Source organism: Anas acuta, chromosome 18 (assembly GCF_963932015.1).
Source record: "Anas acuta chromosome 18, bAnaAcu1.1, whole genome shotgun sequence".
NCBI classification, from domain to species: Eukaryota; Metazoa; Chordata; class Aves; order Anseriformes; family Anatidae; genus Anas; species Anas acuta.
In genome coordinates this window covers 2,398,072-2,419,875 of record NC_088996.1, presented here as the reverse complement: position 1 = coordinate 2,419,875, position 21,804 = coordinate 2,398,072, and the positions used below count along the sequence as shown (strand labels likewise).

The window sequence follows — 21,804 nt, the reverse complement described above, 5'->3', positions numbered from 1 at the left end:
AGTCAGCAGGGAGCTTGTTTCGGTGTTGAGCCACCACCAGTTTGACAGATGAAGCACAAAATCCTTTCGTACCTCTGTAGCTCCAGTAGACCTTCAAACAGAGACCTTCTGAGCATTTCAGTAAGTGCCGCTTAGAAAGTGCCTGAGAGCTTGCTGAGATTAGCTGAAATGTATCTTAGACCTCCACCCAGCCATCGGCTGGATTTTGTTTAGGAAATCCTCTGTCCTGCTGAATTTTGTCGTCTCCCCCTCCCAGTGGGTGCACACACGTACAGACGAGGTCCCCAAGCTGCACATCGGACCTGCACCTCAGGCCAGCCCCCCAGCAGCGAGCCCTGCTGAGCCTGCTCTTCACATCCACACGGAGAGCTTGGCAGCCCTGGTCCTGCCTGCCGGCCGGATCCTGCCAATCCACACCCAGCCCCTGCCAGGACAGCTTGCAGTCCTGCTGCTGCCACCAGGTTGCTCCTGTTGGGCTCTGGCCGTGGGTCGCAGTGATCGTGGTGTGCGCAGGGGGGATGTGAAGGCACCGTGCGGGGTGGCTGCGCTTCTCATGCCCAGGGTGGTAGCGACACACCCGGCAGACCCACATAGTGCATCTCTGTGTATTTTCAGTGGCAGGTTTGCAATAGAAGACCATGTGTAAGGGTGGTGGGATGGAGTCCTAGTTTGGTGCTACTCCTCTCCATCTGCTCATTCCTATTCCTCATATTCTGGTCATCTTCTGTTCCTTATAACAGATTAGAAAAAGAGATGTTAATAATTTAAAAAAAACCTGCTGATGCCTGAGAAATTCAGGATCTATCCAATTAGGACTTGTAAAATAAAACTCTGGGTCTCAAGGGACCATTGACTACCAGCCCTGTCAGCTCTGGAAGTACCAGCAGACTTCTGCCTGAGTGACAACCAGGATGTCCCTGGGCTCACAAGGGCAGCCAAGCCAGCTTGACCTGGGCACTGTGATACTCAGGACCAAACTAGATAAGGGTACAAATAGGGCTGCTAATATTTGGTCACAGAAGGAGTTTTTCTTCTGGAGGATCCAGACAAACCACCACAACCATGACATCAGAGGGGTTGATGTGCCCCCCACTGCCACCAAGGTGCAGAGGAGGGAAGAGCAAGGCTGTGATACAGGGGCCAAGCCTACTGGAGCGTGCACAAGCCACGGATGAGGACTCCTGGCATGCACTTCTGTAACATTTTGGGGTTAAACCAGCAGGCAGGAAGAGCCAGAAGCTGCTTGTTTTGGTGAGAAGCAGTCCACATCAGGGGGGTAACCATGGGAGCACAGGAGGAGGGCTGCTGGTCCCCAGTGCCCTGTACACATGGGCACCGAGCCCCAGGCTGTGACCTCCCCCAGCAAACAGCGAGAACAAAACCACAAAAACCCCAGGCTGGGAGATAAGCTCATGGCTCAATAGGGCCCTGGGCTCAGGCCAGCTCTCCTGGTGCTGCACAGAACGGAGCCTCCAAGGGACAGGGATGTGCAGATGCTTCCATTGTGCCTGTCCTCCCCTTGGTGAGGCCGGCCCAGCTGCAGACCTGCAGGGCCTGAGTATGCCAGCCAGAGTGCCCTGGGGACAGGGGAAGAGGGGCGTCCCTGTGTCCCTGGGGTGGAAAGGGACACCAGAGACTGGTGCTAGGGCATGCAGGCTCTTGAGTGCCCACCATGGGAGAGGATGGGACAAGAAAGGTACCAAAGGTGGGAGAAAGCCCTCGGTGCCCTGCTGTGGGCACGCCACGAGAGGCAGGATTTTCTGCTGGCTGATTGCTGTTGCCCAGAGGTGGGAGCCCTGGAGGCACCAAGCCCTGGCTGTGCCCGTGCCCCTCCAGAGGCTGCCCAGAGAAGGAGAAGGGCACTGGAGGCACCTCGCACACCCATAGGTGTGGGGACACGCTTGTGATTTGTGCCCCATCCAGGGAATGGTGCCCACCCTGCCCAGAGCCACGCACACTGGTGAGCATCGGAGAGCAGACAAATTGCAGAGGGGAAAATGGACGAGTAGGTCACACCCCATGGGGACCACCGCCTCCCAGGGGTCTTCACGAGCCTGGCAGTCGTGGTAGTGGGGACAGGTGGTGATGGGGACCTTGCACCCATTTCCACGGGGTGTTGTCCCCAGGCAACGTGACGAGACCTGCACCCAGCAAGGGACAGACATTGAATGGTGACAAAGCCTCAGCCAGGCTTTGTGGCTGGATCGAACAGGCTTAGCATTCGCAATTAAAAATCCCAGAGCAAATAAAGGAGGGTGTTGTTAACCGCTGCCCTTCCTCGTGTATAGCTGCAGTATCCAACTAATGCTTGTTACAGGCTCTTATCTGGAGGCGCATCAAGGAAATACTTGAAGGAGGTAGTCCAATGGCACCTGGGTGGAAGGTAAAACCGAGGTGCTGGCCGGGGCATCCCATCAAGTGCAAGGGCTGTGAAACACCGTGACCCTGGCTTCAGCTTCCCCACCACGGGGAGTGCAGGAAACATTGGGGCTGCCTCTTGCAGTCACTGCCCTCAGGATGAGAAATGCTGAAAATCAGTAAATAAAAACTTTTATCGCTAACTGTGAGTGGCTTTATCTGCACAAAATCATGTGAGCAAATATCTCCTGGGAGGCTGATGGTTGGGGATCTCATCATTTGTCAATCTTCCACCTGCACTGTGTTTGGTCTGTGTGTGCCTGGCTGAGATGCCAGGGCCAAAGGGAGGTGAGTCTGGTCCCAGCGCACCCGCAGTGGGGGCATCACCCTCGTCTCTGCCTCCTCTTTGTCTCACACATTGCTATAAAACCTTTAGGTCCTCGGGGCGAGGTTGGCTCTGGGGTGTCCTGCCGTCATCATCGTGTGGCATACAGCTCCAAGCACTGCAGGACTGCTAGTAATTAATTCAATCTAATTGGCTCCAGCAGCCACACCGGCTTGTTGGTGAGGAGGAACATCCCCTTGGGACACCAGGAAGGAGGCAGGACACCATCTGCAGTGGTGCTCACTCAACACATGGACGTTTCCACCTCTGTTGGGTTCTGCAGTGAAGTTATTGCTCGCAGGTGAGGCCAGAACTGAACCCTTTGCAGCAGCTCCCGGCCAACCTGGAGGTTTCTACATCACCTCCATGGGGCTGATCTTCAGCATGGGCCCAGCGCCACACCGCCTGATCTTTGTGCCCACTGGAGAACAAAGTCTGGGGCAGCCTGACGTTACGAGAGCATAATCTCAAAGCCAGTGCTCAAACATGGCACTTTGTACCCAGTTTCTGTGTGTTCAGCATTCGTCACCAGGCTGTGTGTTGTACCAGTGCTGTGGTGACACGACCTTCCCTTGGCTTTTCCCCATTGCCTTACTGGGAATGCACCCCCCTCTGGAGGAGCCTCGGGCAGCCCTGGAGCTCACGGCGGTGTCACACGGGTGTGCGGAGCTGAGCTTGGCCCCGGGACCATCGGGTGCTCCTGCCTCTGCTTGCTCGCTCATGCCCAACTTGCACAGAGGTCTCGGTGTGGGTCTGCATCGTTCTCAGTGACTTTCTCTATTTGCCCAGGCTGCAATTATCTCTGTGAGGCTGCTGGCACTGCCCGTCCCTTGGCCACTAAGAGCTGTCACGAGACAGCTGTGGCTCCCCAGGACCCACAGCTCACAGCATGGTCTGTGACCGATGAATGTAGCAAATAAACCCCAGGTACAAACCCCGCTCCCGGTTTCCACCCAAGCCACCTTCCCCAGACTCATTTGCACAGGCTCCTCTCATCAGACCCATGCTCCTGCCCATCATTAATCCACCCCAGAGCATTTTACATGTAATGTTGCTCCTGAAGCGTGGCTATCACTGACAGGTCCGGCTGCCCTGCCAAGACCTTGGTGCTCCCCACAAGACCTTGGCGCTCCCCACAGCTAGCGAAGCGTCCCTGTGCGTGCCGAGCTGCAGGTACCTGTCCCCCGGGGGTCCGTCTGGGCGGGCAGTGCTGCAGGGAACAGCAGACCCTTCCTTTTGTCCTTTTGGGATGCTCTTCACCAGGTGAATGATGCATTGGAGCTTGTTGGCAGGTCAGGATGTTCTCCCAAGTGCGAGTTTCCATTTTGGCTTTGCCAGCACCGCGAGTCAGTGAAATCCCAGCTCCCTAAAGGGGACCTCGATGTTGAATGTGTACCAGAAGACCCAGAAGACGAGGCTGAAGGCGAGCAGCAGTGACCCCATGTAGACTAAGAAGTCCCAGTAGCTTAGAGGAGCAAAAATCCCCAGCAGGAGGAGGATCAGGCCGACCACGTCGCACAGCAGGGCCAGCAGCAGGATGGCAGCGCAGCGCCCAGCCAGCCCGCGGAGGGCCATGGTGCAGCCCCCGGCGCCAGCAGCATCCCGCGGTCCCTCCCTGCAGCCCGTCGCTGCCAGGAGGAAGTACAAATGTCACAACACACCTTGCAGAACAATCGGGAGGGAGCGCACGACACGGCTTTAACCGTTTCGTGGCCCTGCCGTCGCTGCCTTCACTTCTCCCGGAGAAGATCTCAGCACTTCCCTCGCTTTTTGGGGAAACTGAAGCAGCGGGGCTTTGTCCGGAGCGTCAGAAATACATCTCCCTTGCAACACCTCCAGAAAGCAGGTCTTGCTGGAAAGCTAGAAATCAAACAACCTGTGTCATCGCCCATCCCCAGAACGAGAACTGTCAAGGCAGTGACGTGTCGCTGCATCAGGCAGGACTTCCCAGAGCTCCCGGCTTGTGTCGTTGCAGCTGGTGTTGCTTGGTGCAATCCCGGACTGATGCTCCCTGCTCCCCCTTTGCTGCTTCTCCCCTGTCCATGCCTGCTTGGCAAGCAGGGAGGGGCTGGGAGTGGTGGAGGCTCCTGGGAGCCCTCGGCTCTGGAAAGAAAAGCCCAGGGCATGACCTCTGCAGGTGGCAGCCACCCACCCATCTCTCGGCCACCCTGAGGCTGTGAAACCTCGAGACAGGACCCTTGGATGCAAGGCTGGCGGCCAGAGGGACGGGGACACCACCTGCCTGGCCCCAGGTGCTCTGCAAACCACAGCGTGAGCTGCTCTGCCTGCTCCAGGAGGCATTTTATTTATTTATTTATTTATTTTCCTTCTCATCTCAGAACAATGAGGGCTTTTGAATATGCAAATAAATAACTGCTCTCTTCTTTGTGCATTGTCCCCCTCCAGGGCCTGGGGCAGGATCTGCTCCTTGCCAGCCCTGGATCAGTCACCCAGGGGCTGGCAGGAGGTGCTGGGGCACAGCTGCTTTCAGGACCTGAGCACCCTGTTTTCAGGAACCAGATACATTTCCTGTGGTCCTTCAGTGGGCTACTGTGATAATGGAGATGGACAGAGGATGGAAGAGAGGTTTTGCAGCCTGGTTTAGCTGCGTTTTGATGAACCTGCTGGAAGTTTAGCACTGGCCCTAGTCACAGTTTTTCTATGAGAGCCCTGTCTCTCTGTTCACCCTCTGGAGGGAGGGACCTGCTCATTGTCCTCCCTTCTCTCCCACAGATGTATCCATGTATCCAGTTCCCATTTCTTTTTTTTTTTCTTTTCCTTCCCCCCCACCCACACAAGGCTTTACCTTTTGTTTGCTGAATTTCAGAGAGCTCTTCCATTAAACAGACAGTTTTTATCATGGGACAACCCCTGAAGATGCCTCGAGACTTTTCTGTCCCTTTTAGCCTGCCTTTCTCCAGCCTCTGATCCCAACAGACATCAGCCACAGGGGACAGGGCATGACCCCAGGAGTCCCCTCAGACCAGCGACATCCTCCAGAGCAAGCAGCTCAGTGAAGACAGATCTGATGCAAGGAGCTCGAGTCAGCCCTGGCCTGTCTAGCCCCGCGCTACAAAAGGCTGGTGCCACCTTGATCTCATCAGGTCAGACCAAGAAGTCTTCTCCTCTTTCTTGTCTTGGGTATGAAAAAAAGTCCAAGAAAACTCATGGAGGTCATTGAAAGCCTGAAACAGGAGCAGCTGACCCCACTCCAAGGGTGGAATGCCTCTGGCACCTCCGATCCCTCTGGAGGAGCTGCTGCGTGGTGGGGTGGCCTGTCCCATGCCTCCAGACTCCCCAGAGGTTTGCTCTGAGTCCTGTGCAGCTTTTACCACTCAGTCAAGGCTTTCTTCAGGCCCTAAAGCGACAGGTGGTGGGCTGGTTTCAGCCCTCAGAGGAGGAAAAGGAGGAGGTGGGCTCAGAGCTGGCTGGGGCTCACGCACCCAAATGTCTCAGCGTGGGGAGGTGCAGGGGGCGATGGAGGCTGCTGATGGGAGATTTCAGCAGTGCCAGCTCTCCCCTCTCTGTTTTCCTCCTGGCTTTGATAAGCCAAACATTGCACAACGCGTTGGGGGTACCAAAGGTCCAGCTTGGATTTGCTCTGCAGGAGGAAGGGTTTTCATCTGGGTGCATTTCAGTGGTGCTGAGCTATGCCAAGCAGTGTGTGACAGCAGCGATTTGCCCATGATAGCACTTAAGGAAATGCGGCACACTAAATAAAGTCACTCCCCTGAGCCGGGAAGGAGCCCAAAGGTTTCCAGAAGTTCATTCACCTCCAATTAACAGCTCAGAAAACTGCACCAGCTGCATTTTGTTCCCAAGGCATTAAATAAAAAAATAAAAAACAGACAGCGCTGCCTACCTCTTCTGCCTTTTTCTAGCCCAGTTCTGCTGTAGCTGGAAAGATGATGTTGGAGGAAAATGCTCGCTCCCGGAGCTGGCCCAAAACAGGTTTGCAGAAGTATGCGGCAGGAGCAAACCAGTTCTCCAAAGGGAGCAGCGAGCGCGGCTTCCCCTGGTTACACACAGCGGGAATTTGAGCAGGTGAATGGAAGTGCTCTGACAAAATCTTTGCCTAACAGGTGTCAGTCAATATTTGTTTAACTACAACATGGGGACAGAAATCCTTAAAAATGGGCACGGAGGGGCTGCTTTCCTCAAGGCCGGCCCCTGTGACAGATTCAGCAGGCGAGAGCTGGCTCAGACCTGGATGCTGAGACCCGGTTGAAGGGACAGCTCAGCCACTGCTCCTCCGGGACCTGATGCAAGCAGAGATGGAACTAACGTCTCTGCATTATCCCAAACCCAAGCACTGTGCAAACCTTGGTGTCAGCCATGGGCACAGCAGCCAAAGGTGGGACCCTCGGGGGCTGTCCAGACATGGGCACAGACCAGACCCAGCGTTCTACACCCTCAGACCCTGCAGATCTGCCCGGGGCTGGGGGAAAACCCACAGAAGAACCAGAAAGGGTCTGGAGCCCTCTCCCAGCAAGCACAGGGGTAACCAAGCTCCCACCTGTGCTGTGAGCACCAGGTGAAGCCAGGGAAGGCTGGCAGCACCGGCACAGGGAGGGGCTGCAGCTCTTCCCAGCGTGGAGTTAAACTGGGAGCCTTCAGGGCCGGTCTCTGCTCCAGTGCCTCAGTCCCTCAAGCCAGGGTACCTCCGAGTCTTCACACACCCGAGCAAGGCAGGGCACCTGCGGACACAGAACTCAGCCCTGTCTGACCATCCCGGGAGCACGGCCAAACTGATTGCAGATTGCATCCCTCTTGTCCATCCCATCCTTTAAATCCCCAGCTCAGTGCTGCCATCTGCAAGACCTAAGCCTGCACGTTCCCATCTCCCTCCCCATTTTATGCCTTTGCCAGGGACAGCCTTGGGGGCCTGACCATCACCGTTTCTGCCTGCATCCAGCAAGGACTTTCTGAGCTGGTTTCAGCTTTGCAAACAGTTTGCCCTTCTCACACCTGTGCTCAGCTTTACACTTGTTGAGGACAAAGGAAATGAAAGCACTTTCTAATAAAATAATTATTTCCACCCAGAGAAGACAGGCAGCAGGGTGGGCAGGAGCCAAACCCAGCTGAGACCTCCAAGGGCTTTGCCCAGAACCAGTGCCGTGGGTTAATTCTGTGCAGGATTAAGAAGGGCAGAGGAGGGAAAAGCTTGAGCATGAGCCAGGCTATCTTCATGGCAGGGAGGCAGAGCCGTGTCCCAGCCGATGCTGAAGAGCTGCACCACAGCCCCCGCAGCACCTTGCTGCAGTCCCATAGCCCTGACCTAGGGTCTCCCCAAGCAGCACATCCCAGTTTCTTCAGGAAACATTTTGATATTGATCCTCCCACCCCCAGCAGCTTCCATCCCTTGTCACAGGTGGGTCCCTAGAGGATGACACCACATCTGCCAGCTGTAGAAACGCCCCAAGGGTTTGGCTTCAACCCATACAGGTCCTGCAGAGATCGGCATCACCAGGGCATCGCCACCTCCTGGGACGAGGCATGGGTGGAAGAGCCGAATTTCTTGGTCTCTGCTGCCTTGCTCTTCCAGGACCTCCCCAGGCAAGGTGCCTTGGTGTGACACGGACTGGCACGGCTCTGCCCGGCATGGCTCCGACTGGCACAGGCATGTTATGGAGTGGCACGGCACAGCACAGCATTGACCGACAAGAACCAGCACGGCATCACACGGCACAGCACAGGCACGGACTTGACTTGGCACGGACCAGCCCCAGCCCCAGCCCCAGTCCCCAGCTCTCAGCCCCAGCACACGGGGCTGGGGGGGAACTTCCAGGCCCAGCTTTTCGCTGCCTGCGGCCCCTGGCCTGGTGGCGGGGTGGCTGCCCTGTGGCGCTGGCTGCAACCTGCTACCCCGGCTGAGTTAAAGAAAGTTAAAAAAAAAAAAAAAGGAAAAAAGAAAAAGCAGCACTGCTTATGTAGCTGCAACACCAGAGACTCCGGGAAACTCACAGCCCAATGTGGCTGCAGGGCCTGAAAACCCTCGGTCACGGCTGCATCAGGCCGATGACCAGATTTATTGCCTCTGTCTGCGTCAGCCTCCGCCTGCGTCAGCCTCTGCTGACCTCAGCCTCCCCTGGCCTCAGCCTCCCCTGGCCTCAGCCTCCTCTCGCCTCCCTCTGCAGGCCGAAGGGGCGCAGCCAGGCTGGGCTGGCTCACATCCACCTCTCGCAGCACGTGTGTCCAAGCTGGTGTGACAGCTGTCATGCTCCAAGTGCCGAGATCTGGGATTTTATTGCCAGCAGGAGTTTTCTGGGAGGTTGCAGCTTGCCCAGCAGGATGCTGCCTGCACCCCGGGCTGTGAGGAAGCAGCAGGAACACCTCAGGATGCCCATGGAGGCCAGTAGCACATTGAGGCATCAGCCGGCCCGGCTAGGAAGGGGCTGGGAGCTTGGAGGTGTTGGAGGTGCAGGAGAACCACTTCCTCCTTGACCTGCTTGGCAGACACAATGAATTTTGCTGTGGATTTCCTTTTTTTTTTTTTTTTTTTTTTTCATAGAACAGGGGAAGCAGATTGCAGAAAATCTAGCTATAGTAAGAGATGGGCATAACTGCATTTATAGCTACCCTGATATTTCCCTTAAAACATGGTGGGGCTTTTTGGTCTGATCCAAAGCATCCCAGAAGGATTCAAACAGGCTTCAGCAGGGGTGGAGAGGAATAGTGGGGAGCAGTGAGACCCACTTTGGGGGTGCATGGGAACGACCCAAAGGAACAAATTGCCCTGTTGTCAGGTCCAGGGTCCTTCCAGCCCAGTGCTGTCTCCAGCAGTGTCAGGAGATGCTATTTGGGGATGGCCATGATGCTAGAGGGACGTCCCTTTTTATTTACTGTCTTGTGGGATCTGCTGTCCATAACCCTGCTTTGAACCCGCAGACACCTCCCGGTTCTGCAGCCTCCCATGCATGGCAGTGGGACATGGAAGTTCTCTGGTCCCACAGCACTGAGGCAGGATTTCACTTTGTGGAAGCCCTGTGGGGTTTGGCTGGGCCACAGCAGGGTGACACAGCATTGCGTGTCAGCTCCTAACAAAACCCTCGAGAGCAGCCTCCAGCCTTGCCCGCACCTCCTTCTCCTTAAGTCGCTCCCACCCAGCCTCTCTCAGCTGAAGATGACCATGCATTTCCAGGGCTGGGAGCAGTTTGCATTGTGTGCACAAATCTACCCAGCCTCCCAGGAGCAATCAGGCACTTATACTTCATGCAACAAAGAGGAGAGCTGGACTTCCGGCTGCATCTTGAGCTTCGAGTTGTTAATTTAGCTCTCCCTTCAATTAATATTTTGTCCCTTTACCCCAGTGACCCCCTACAGATCTGGGTAGCAATTGCTAGGACGCATGGGATGAATGCCCCCTCCTTAGGAGCTTTGCTGATCCCTGGGCTGTTGCCTTCATCCTCACCTGGGCAGGCTCCGTCCTCTTGCTGTCTCCTTCCCGTGCCACCCACGCTCCCCTCTCACACCTCACGAGAGGTGTCTGCCAAGCAAACCCACAGACCTGAAACCCTCACCCAGGGCATGTGGCCAGCACCGAGCAAACCTGCAGCTCCAGTTCCCTCATCCTCCCCCCCGCTGTCCCTACCTGGTGGCCCCTCAAGGCCACAGCATCCCCCATCACACACCTGATACTGCAGCTTTCCCTCCACCATTAGCTATGAAACACCACACATGAGACCACAGCAGCAAGGTGAAAGTCCCTTGGGATATTTTGCTTTAATTAAATTGAATATTCATGTTATAAATGGCCAGCTTGGAATCCCATTACATTTGTGATCTCAGTGACTTCTTATTAACACTTCACTGACCTCCTTGGTTGTGAGACACGGAGGACAGGACCCCCTGCTCCATCTGCCTGCGCTGTTTGGTGCTTTGAGTCCTCCTTTCACATCCCTTCGGGCAGCAAGCCTGGCCAAACAGCCTCTGGCTGCCCAGAGCTATTTGCAGCTGAGGCCATCCCAGGTGCCTCCTCCAGCCTGGGCAGCGCCCGGCACCAGACCTGCAGGCTGGAGCCAGACGGGGAATGGGATGTCCCTCGGGTTGCTCTGTGATTTCTTCCTTGCAAGCCCTGCCATTTGTCTCTTTTTCCAACTGCTGCTAATCCTCGAGCAGCAGCTTGAGGCGAGCTGCTTCTGCCCACTGCAGCTGAATCAATAGAGACTTCAGCCTTGTGCCAAGCCAGGGCTGAAAAAAATGGCAGCGCACCACACAGTGGGATGAATGTCTGAAGAATGAACGGAGGTTTGCTGGGTCTGGTGCCAGACCACGCACCTCCAACACCCCATTCACAACCTGGCACCAGCCGGCTGGGGATGGACGCATCTGCACCGCCCAGGAAATGCAGTCTTGGGTGAAAGGACGTGTGTTCCTCGAGTACCCATCACGCAGTTGTGCCAGCAGCCAGCTGCCTCTGCGCTGTCCCTTTGCAGGCCTTGGGGCTCTCCAGGCACTGGCCCACCTGGATCACATCCTGGAGGGAGCCCAACCTCCTAGCTCAATCAGGTCACTTGAATGCTTTGGGCCCTGGGTGCCCCCAGGCTATATCTGCAGGCAGAAATGCTGAAGTGGCACTGTTTTAAGGGAGTTCAGCCAGAGGTGGCTAGGAGGTTAAATAATTCCACGTGGTGAGTCAGATCTGGGCCCTGAGCACAGTTTCTACAGCTCCAGCTTCATGGTCCCTGACTGCACTAAGCACATCTCCCTTTTATCTGACCGTCTGGGCTCCTGACGGCCTGCAGCAGCAGGATCTGTTATCCTCCCCCCTTTTGCTGCATGTCTTGATGTTATCCAGAGCTCCCAGCATCTCCGGCTATCGCCTCTGCCTTGCTTCAACTCTGCTGGATGCAACATCTGAGATGATGGAAAGTTGTTCAGGCTGCGTTGATACCCACTATCCTAATTCAATACAAAGTATTGTAGAGTTTGCTGTACCTCTTTTCCACACTGTCCTTCTCAAACTTCATTGCCAGGAATCTCCCACTGCTTTAACAGGCCTGATCCATGGGAGAGGGTGGGAACGCTCTGTGGAGGTGGACGGTGGCACCAGCTGAACTTTGCACCCCAGATTAGAGGATTTGGAGGGATTGTGACAGCCCGTAGCTTCAGGATGTCGCACATCCTGAAAGTCCAAACTGATCTGAAGAAGTGGTCAAAACAAGAGGAGTAGAGCATGTTGGATCTATTAGTGCTAAACAGTGGTCTGGAGCAAACTCTGCCTTGGCTCTAAGCTGCTGGAAGGTGGAGACAAACCTGGAGAAGGGTCTCTGTCTGCATGCCCTATTCGTGGTACTCTTCTCTAGCGTTCCCTGGGAACTGTTGGTGGAAGTGTGGCACAGAGTTACAGAAACCTATAGGCTTACAAAAGCTTATCATTAGCAGTTACTGGAGATTATCAGGCCCTGGCTATCTGTCAAATACATTGCAAATTCTCTCGGAGCACCCCTGCTGGTTTTTCTGCCTCCCATGGCATTAGAAGAGCAACCTGGCTGCCTCAGCTTTACAGTGGAGATGCAGACTGCAAAGAGCACCTCGGTGGGGTCTCCTCTGCTGTGTTCCTCTTCTGCTTCTGGTCAACACCAAGCCATGTCCTGCCCACCCTTGGGGGTGCTGAGTCCTCACCCCACCATGGGAGTCAGGGCACCCGAGCCTTAGCTTGCTGAGCTGGGGGCCTGGCCAGAGATGCAGACCTGATAGGGGCTGCTGTGGGATCCAGGATGGATCAGCTCTTTGGTAAAAAAAGCAGATTCCTGCCCAGAGTTAGGAGCTGGTTGATGTTTTGGACCCATTTATGTCAAACCAGGTTTTGCTGTCCAGACAGAGACCAGTTCTTCAGACTGAGAATTAGCATTTCAAATTTCTCTTCTAAGGCCTGCTGAAAATATGAAATTAAAGCAAAAACCATGCAGATCCTTGCTTTCCTTAGTGAGTTGCCTCAGAGCACACATTTATTAAGACAGAAATACAAAGTGGTGGAGAAAAGGAACTCTTTTGCTTGCTTGCAGTCCAGTTCTGGGCTCATGGAAGAGCCAAAGCTCAGTTTTTGGGTGGCTCTGGCAGAGAGCATCAGCACAATCGGAGAGAAGCTGCAAAACAACTTAGTCCCTTCAGGCCTGGGGGAACAGCCTTGCTTAAACACCTTCTGCCAAGGGGAGCTAAAACATTCTGCTAGTGGTGCCGCTCCTCGACTTGACCCTGTAGAGGAATAAATATGTGTGAACACCACACCCTGAGCCAGAAGTGAGCTCTAGTTAACAGCCGTGTCTTGGCCAGCTGTCATAACAGATCCACATGTGGGAACTGTAGGCCATGAACATCACATCTGCTCTGCTCTGGTGACGTGCATTGTTCATTTCGGTGGCCTCCTCTGACACGAAGTGTTGTGGCACTGCCTTGTCCCGCTGCCCCTCTCCATGGCTCTGGGTGAGCGGCCTTGGGCCCGCCGCTGTGTAGGTGTGGTGTGCTGACTGCAGGCAGCAGTGCTCACACTGGGCTTCACCCCCGTGGCGGGGCTGGCCGGCCCCAGGACGCAGAGTGCTCTGACCTGCCATGCTGGGCTAGGCCGCCACGTCCCACTCTCTTCTTTCTGGGATTCCTTGGGTGAAAGGCAAAGTTTGCTTACACACCGGGCACCGGTACAGTGTGTTCCGCCTGTAGGGAAGAGACTGTCTGGGGTAAATTCCTATAGGAGGGTACAAAAGCATGTTTCTTTTTATGGCTAATGAGCAGAGGAGGGTGGAGGGGAGGGAGCCTTCCTGGGAAGGCCATGGGCTGTCCCTCAGCGGTTGAAGAAGAAGGACTTGAGGCTCTGCAGAAACTGTGACTTCTGTCTCTGCTTCTGCTTCTTACGGATGATGGGGATCCAGACTAGGCCACAAACGAGGAGCATCAGTCCCATGGACAGAAAAGCCGGGCCACACATTTTGTAAACATTTTTGTTCTTGATTTGGATGCAAGACAGGCTGGTGATGACCATCCCGAAGAGGAAGACGGCTGCTCCGACAGACACGACAATGACGGGCTTGTGGTATATTTCCCACTTGCTCCTGGACGCACTGGTCCAGACAGACTCGCTCCGGGAGCTGATGCAGAGGGTGCTGGCCGTGTTGCTGGTCAGCAGCTCCTTGGACGGAGGGGACTTCTCACTCCCGTCAGGGCTCTTGGGGGGGTTTTCCATGGTGACAGGGTCTGAGGAGGAGACCTGAGATGGAAAGAAGAAAGAGCAGTGCAGGACTACTGCTGGAGGGTGGACTGAGTGCTTTCCATCACGCCATTAATCACTAGCATGGCCTCAGGCCAAGTCAAATGAAGGTGGAGAACAATTTGGGAGTTGATACAGGGGGAGGAGAGCACCATGCCTATCTGAGCACTGAAATGAGGAATAAGCAACCGAGTCCTGCAGGTAGGCAGGGCTGAGGGTACCTGCAGGAGTCCTATTGCCCACCCATGGGCCCCAGGACAGATATGTCTCTATTCCCCAGCTTCCAGCTCCCAGAGATGCAGTGGTGGGATGATGGTATCCCTGGAGCTGTTTTCCCTCCCAGATCCCCACTTACACCTCAGCACCTTGTGGCATGGTCATCTGGAGGAGAGGAGGCTCTGGGGAGACCTTATTGCACCTTTTCAACTTATAAAGTGGGCTTATAGAAAAGACAGAGAAAGGCTTTTTACCAGGGCCTGTGGTGGCAGGACCAGGGGAAATAATTCTAAACTTGAAAGAGGACAGATTTGGACAGGGAATAAAGAAGAAATTTTTCACCATGAAAAATGTTCTGTGGCACAGGTTGCCCAGAGAAGCTGTGGATGCCAGATCCCTGGAGGTGTTCAAATTCGATTGGATGGGGCTTTGGGCAACCTGGTCTGTTTGGAGGTGTCCCTGCACATGGCAGGGGGTTGGAATTAGATGATTTTTAAAATCCCTTCCAACCAAAACCACTGTGTGAATCCATGATCTCTTCCCCTTGCATGTGGAGAAACTGAGGCAGGGATTCACCACATCAGGACCACGCAGCGGAGACCTCGAGGCACCTTCCTGGGGGCTGAGCACCTGCTTTAGACCCCTGGAGTTGGCTGTTCCTCACTGCCACATCCAGCTTGGACCTGTCAGCCCTGTGCCCTTGGCACAGGAGCATTTCCTTGCTAAGTGCCCAGGAAGGGAGGCAGAGAAGCTCCCATCACACTGTACATATTTTCCCAGCTCTGTGAGGGCTCACAAGCTGCACTGAAATGCTGCGCTTTGCGGTGGTGGGGTCAGAGATGTGGCTGCCTCAGGGGCAATGCTCTGCATTGTTTTTTCACCTACTCGAGGAGGAAATGCATTTTCCCAGAAACAGCATGCCTTTAGCACACAGAAACCATTATGGTAAATTGGAAACAGTGTGCATTATGTTAACCACCATTTCCTCGGGGCTCTGCAGAGGAAAACAGGGCATGAAGCTTGCTGGGGAGTGCTCACCAGCCTGCAGGACCCTGCACACTGCTGAGCGGCCCTGCAGGGATGAACCTACCAAGCTCAGCTCTTCCTGGGCACCATGTGAGCTTTGAGCCTGGCACTGATCCAGACCTGCTCAGGCCCTTGTTTGGCACAGCAGGCTGGGTGTTTTCCTGCCTGTCAGACGGCTCACAAGAGGATGCACAACATGGATGATGCTGGCCTGGGTTTGCGTCCCGCTTTGGCTGCAGCGAGGTGCAGAGGAGATGAGCACAGAGCCTGGTGCCTCCAGCTCATTTCCCACTGCTGCTGATCAATGCCAGGGCTTGCACCGTGTCACTGCAGCTTCATGGAGCTGCAAAGCTGCTCCAGAGGCACAGTCATAAGGAAATCCATCCCTACCTGGGCCATGCTGGGCCCAGTGCCCACCTAGGGATACCGGTGGCTGGGTGCCAGCCAGCACCTCCCTTGTTCTTTCACCCAAGTCGCCTGCCCAGGTTTCTGGTTTATTCTGATGCGATTTGCCAGTTTATCTGCCTGCCAAAGCACTGGAGCACTGTTGCAGAAATGTAGCCCTGGTGGTACCGATGCATTTTGTGCTATTTCAGGTTTGCTTAACTTGGGACAACAAACAAACAAACAAAAAAGACAATCACAGTGGGCACGGTTTGCACCCCTCCCATCTGCAGCTTTCCCCCTTCTCTGTTGAATCAGGAGACGCAGGGGCACAGCAGAAGACACACCCCCCGATACATCAGCTACAGCGCTCCATCAGGGGGGATCAACCACTTGATGAGTCTGGCCACAGTAGCAAGCCCTGGTTTCCCCATTTCTCCTCCTTTTGATCTGCTGGTCCTCTCTGCAAGCCGGTGCAAAGCCTTATCATAGATGTCATTTTGATAGTTACTACCATGTTAGATACAACATGCTCCGGTCAGCTTCTGTGATGCAGCTCACTTCACACTTTTATAAACTGAGGGTCTAAGCTGCCACAGGGTCCCAAGACAAAAATACTGAGAGCAATGGGGCACATCTTCCTGCAGTGTCCTGGGGACAAAGCAAAGCAGGTTCTGCACAGACCAAAATATGCCCAGAAGTCAGCCCAGCCCTCTGAAAACATCCCCAGCTGCAGTTCTGCAGAGATGTGCCCAGGTTCTATGTAACTGTTCAGCTGGAGCACGCAGCCTGTGCACCAGCCTCCTTGCTCTTCTAATCCAAAACTGAGCTTTGGCAAGGCTCTTCTTGAAAATTTGTCCTAGGCAGCCATGGCATTTCTTGTCTTTCTCCTTCTAGCATCTATCGTGGAGAGGTTTTATGATCAAGGCACAGTACAATTTTAATTTGGCTTTGTAGCTGGAAATTTGCTCTCTCCCCTGGAGCGGTGCCCACGTCTCTTATCTCAGCAGCCTAATGCAGCCCGCCCTGCCCAGCTTCCAGGCACCCTGCTCCCTGCTTGTCTCTCAGCTGCTGCCCTGCCTCTGCCTCTACACTGAGCTCTGCAGAGAGCCTTCATCTCCGCTTTGTGGAGTGTTAATGTGGACTCCTGCAGAAACCATCTCCTTCCTTCCTGTCTTGCATTTGCACTAGAGTGGATTTTTCTCTTTTATTTTCTGGTGTAACCATTCCTCTCACCACAATTCCCAGATGCTGATTGTTTTTCTAGCACTTCCCAGCAGAGAGTGATTTTTTGATCACACTTTTCTCCACATTTGGTCTTTTTCCTCTAATTCAGGTACTCTGCTTCATATTTCTGTTTGTGTTTTTGCATGAGGCTCTACATATTTCTCCCCTGTTAGCTAGGGAAGGATTTCACTCCCTGCAAGTAGCTGAGAATTTGTTACCAGCTCTGCATGTGTCTGCAGCTCTTGGGAGAGCTAATGTGATTTCAGCTCCTGCTCTGCCCATGCTCCATCCTTAATTCATCACAGATGTGCTCATACTTGAAGATGCAATGCTTGTACTGAGCAGCCAGGCAGCATAATGCTATCAGGTTTCCCCCACATTTTTAATAATTATTGTTGTAAGGAGAGCGTCAGCAGATGACCAGTTGCTGGCTTGAAAATGCCTCCAGAGCACGTATCAGATATCATGTCTGGGCTGCTGCTGCCGCCTCTGAAGCCTTGGGAAACTGTTGGTGGTGGAGCTAAAGGACAAGCCTCGTGTGTTGTTGTTTCTCCTCCTTTTGCTTTTCCAGTGCTTTGTATGCAGATGCTCGGTGTTTGAGCAGGGGGCTCAGATGGAGCACACCTGCTGGTGGTGCTAAGGACCCGAATGCCAAAGCAGAGCAAGAGGTGCTTGGGCACATCCTGGACTTTGTGGGCATCTCATGGTGGTGCTGGGGAGGGAGCCTGTGACTGAGCAGGGCACCCCAACCCTCTGTCCCCCATTTCTCTGCCCACCCATCTGTGGAGGGGCCTCCACACCCACCAGCGCCCAGCAACAACAGCTCTCATCTGGGTGGCCAAAGTGGGGGTCCACATGGGGACCTGCCTGGGGACCACCGATACACTCAGGAGGAGCATGCTGGGCTCACGGGCAATCTGTCCTTCTCAAACAAGCATCACCAGCCTCACACAGCCAGAGGCAGGAGGTGGCCTCATGAAATGCTGAGATGGATCCCCAAGAGCCTCGATGAACCATCTCATTACAGGTGATTTAATTTGCCTGTTAGTCTGTGTTCTTACAGGGGCAGCAGTCAGGTCTGTCTGCAGCCATGGGGATCAGAAATCCTTTAGAGGCCTCAAAGTCTGAGACCAGTGCATATGTCCCCAGGCTCTGAGGGCCCAAACAACCTACAGATGTGGCCAGAGTTGTGCTACACCTGGTGACACAGCCCGGTCTGAAGGCCCTGCTCCTCTCCATGGGCTTGTGCCCTCCTGGCAATACAAGGGCTAGATTTACTTCTCCAAATCTTCAGCCTTTTTCTATGGGGAGGCAGCTGTGATTCTCTGGGAACTTCCTATACGCTCCCCTTATCTCCTTGCAGCACCCAGTTTCTGCCACTTTGCACAGCCGAGACCACTGCTTCCCCAGCTGGGAGAGGAACCACCTCACCCAGGGCTTGGTGCCCACCTCCACCTGGCCTGTCCTCTTGGGCAGCCCTCTCGGCACCCCCAGGTGGAGCTGGTCTCCATCCCAGGGCTAAACAAGAGCCAGGAGCACCAGTGGTGTGGATGAGTGTGGCACTGCCTGGGGCTGGGGCTGATGCTGCTGTGCGCAGGGCAGTGCTGAGGGGCTGCAGCACGAGGGGGCTCTGCCCAGACTTTTGCCACTCAAATCACTGGGGAATAAGTTAAGGATTTTGCAAACCACCTGCTAAGTTTTGTTGGAAATCCAAGTTTCTCTGTGGATAAATTTTTGCCGTCCTCTTTTGTCAGGATACCTCCCCAAACAAGGTGTCCCACCCCACCGCTGGTGGCACCAGTACCACAGCTGGGTTTGGGTGAATGGTAGTTCTGGTCAGATGAAAATCACCCAAACACAGGTGTGCTCATCCTTCTCTTACCCATCCCTGACTGTGATCTGAAATCCAGATACGGCCACACCAAAGCCATGGGCTGTCCCACTGAGAGTCTCCCCCAGACCTCGCATTGCCCCACGGCTCTCTGGGGTTTCCCTTGCCTTGGGGAAATGGTATCAACAGGTCCTCTGCTGAGCCTCGGGGTGAGACCCAAAGGGTTTGTTTGTCCTTCAACCAGGAGAAGTCTCCTGCCTGCCTCCCCAGTGGGTGGCCAGCAAAGTCCTCACTGGTGAGTCACAAGTGGGAGGAAGCCAAGCCATAGGGGAACTGATGAAAACTGGGAAAGGTTTTTTGGGCATAGCTTTTCCTGATGCTCTGGGGTACCTCTGTCTGACTCTTCACTGAGTCCTGCTCTACCCTCAGTACAGACCCCCCAGATGAGAGCCGTGGGTCTGTGTTTGCCAGGAGAAGGGATTAGCCGCATTAGGGAACCCATGTGGGATGGAGGGGTGGGGGGCAAGAAGGCTGCCAGACTGATGGGCACGTGAATGCTCTTTGCAGAAACCTGGTCTTGAGATGCCTTGCCCAGGTCAAATTTAATTCAGAGTGGCTATCAACCAGGTCCAGAGTTAATCAGAGCAAAGTGCGTATCCAGTGAGCCAGAGTGCCCAAGTTCCCCTAAAAATGAGAAAGGCGGGCGCTGCAGGACCCCCATGGCCGGGGATCCTAGAGGAGCACTCAGCAGAGGGCATAGGAGGGTGTTGGGTGGGACAGGGACCCCAGGGGAGGGACCGAGTGCCACTTACCATGTTGTGCCTCGCTGGTCCCAGCCGGCTGCACCAAGCATCCCCCGGGTGCACAGGTGGGAACCCAGCTGCCAGGGGGCTTGCAGGGAGCGGTAACGAGGGACGGATCCTGCTGGGCTGAGCCGGCTCTGCGCTGGGAGAGGAAGGAGCTGTGTCAGCACAAAGCACAGTGCTAGGGCCCCATCCTCTCTCCTGCCATCCCCACGACCCCACTGGGGCTGGTGCTGGCCACGTGGGCAGCGTCCCTGTGGAGAGGCGAGCTCTGCTCTGCAACCAGGGCTGGAGAAATAAGGCGAGGTGTCAGGGGGACTGCACGCCGCCTACAAGCCCCGCCGCATCCTGGATGTAAACTGAGCCGGAGCCAGCGTCCATTTGCTGGTGTAGTGGAGCTGGGTTGGGCCCAGCCTCCAGCATCCCTTGGGAGCAGCTTTTCAGCATCACCCAGGGTTTGGACAGTTCCACCAACATGCTCAGGATCTCGATGAGTGAAGAGCATCTGCAAGCCCTTTTTTGGGACTCAGCAAGAAGATGACCCCAGCCTCACTGTGCTGCATCCCCTCACCCTTTCCACCACCCCCAGAACCAAACTCATGGAAATCCACCCTACTTACGTGGCTGCCCACCCCACCGGCAGCAGGACAGGCTGCAGCTGAAGGTCCTCCTCTCCTAACCCATGCTCACTTCCAGCCCCGCATCCCTCCGGATGTTGTCTACCAGGCTCTGTTGAGTGTAATGAGCATATCCCAGCTCTGATGAGCTCACCAGCCCATCAGGATATCGTTTAACTCTTTGTTTCCCTGCCTTGGGCTGCTGTGAGGCTGACTTCTCGGCAGCTTGCCTGGCAGGACTTGATGAAAGGCCGTGGCTTGGAGGCAATCCAGCGGTGTGGCAGGAGGAGCAGGGTGGGTTGGGGGCTGGAACAGGGCTGGGGCTTGCTGACTTGGACTTTGGTCATCAGCAAGTCCCTGAAGCCTCTCCAGGCTGTGATTTCTGCAATTCCCATGCAGGGGATGGTAGCCAATGTCTGCAAAACACTTTGGGGCTCTTGTTGAGACATTTGATGGATGCAAGATATTAGCAGCTAGCTATAAATTAACATCCTGAGCCCATTACAAGGAGGGGGATGGAACGTAAATCCACTACCACACTTTAAAACCCTCTTACATCAGCGTACTTGCTGCAGGAAAGGGTTCCAGACTGACACAGACGTTGCTGGTGGCCAGGACTGGGCTCCAGCATCGGTGGCCAACCCCAAGGGCTGCTCGTTGGCTCAGTGCAGTAGCAGCACCCAGAGCTGCACTAGGGTCACGGGCAGGGAGCAGGAGGGTGGGATGGGTGGGCAGTCATGGAGATATGGGGACGGACAGACCTTGTGCAGGCAGTGGGATGGGTGCAGAGCACCCCAGGGCAGTGCATGGGGCTGGAAGGGGGGGAGGAGGGTCCAGAGGGATTTGTGGCTGCAGGCAGAAGAAAAGCATCTCAGTGGGGTGTGGGGAGCTCTGGCAGGAAAATCAGTGAGTTTGTGTCAAGATGAGGTCCCTCAGCTTGGCTCTGAGCAGACCTTTAGCCAGGGGTGGTTGGGCATGGGCCAGATTTGGACCCTTTCAACAAGGAGCAGTGGTCTCACAGGCTGGGGCAGGGGCAGAAGCAGAGAGGGACAGAGGTGGGACGAGCTCAGCATCCTGCTCTGTGCTCTGCTAGGGCTGCCCTCACCTCCTGATGGGAGGCGGCTGTGTTAGCGGAGCACAGGGGCCAAGCCCCGGGTGGCTCCATGGCGTGCTGACCTGAGAACCGTGCCAAGGCAGCCTGCCCAAGGCACGGGGGTGTCCCTTAGGGCCGGGCTGTGTCCCGAGGGCTGGGTGAGCGGGGTGCCCCCACGTTCGTCCCTCCTGCAGCCGCAGCGGTTGCAGATCAGCCGGGGGGGGGGACCCTCCTCTCCCGCAGCCCGGCCGGGCTCCGCCTGGGCTGTCCCGGCCGCCGGCCCCCGCCGCAGCCTCCTCCGTGGGCACCTGCTGCCCCCTCGTGGGGCCGCGGGGACACGGACCCGGCTGTCCCCGAGCTGCCCCCGAGCTGTCCCCGAGCCCGGCGGGGCCGCCCCCACGCGTGGACGGGTGCACAGGAGGGGGCGACAGGGCCCGGGGGTGTCGGGATGCGGCTCCCCAGGTGCCACCACCCCGCGGTGACAGCGGAGCAAAGCACGGGCACCGCCTCGGCTCCTGGACGGGGCAGGTCCCCCTGTCCCCAGACAGCCCAGCAGAGAGGCAGCAGAACCCCTGGGTCACGGAGGGCAGGATGGGCACGGCACGGAGCTCCTCATGTAGCCTGACCGGGTGTCGCTGGGTCGGGAGGGCAGCCAGCCCTT

General features: G+C 55.6%; 1 protein-coding gene across 1 annotated transcript; it reads right to left on the bottom strand.

The window, feature by feature from the left end:
• Positions 1-10,445: 10,445 nt before the first annotated feature.
• On the bottom strand, positions 10,446-20,203 carry PIRT (phosphoinositide interacting regulator of transient receptor potential channels). The gene is made up of 3 exons (XM_068655240.1): positions 20,054-20,203; positions 19,443-19,575; positions 10,446-13,946 (listed from the first exon to the last, which is right to left on the bottom strand). The coding sequence occupies exons 2-3, from the start codon at positions 19,443-19,445 to the stop codon at positions 13,524-13,526; spliced, it is 426 nt and encodes a 141-aa protein (XP_068511341.1). The 5' UTR covers positions 19,446-19,575; positions 20,054-20,203; the 3' UTR covers positions 10,446-13,523.
• Between the last annotated feature and the right edge of the window lie 1,601 nt (positions 20,204-21,804).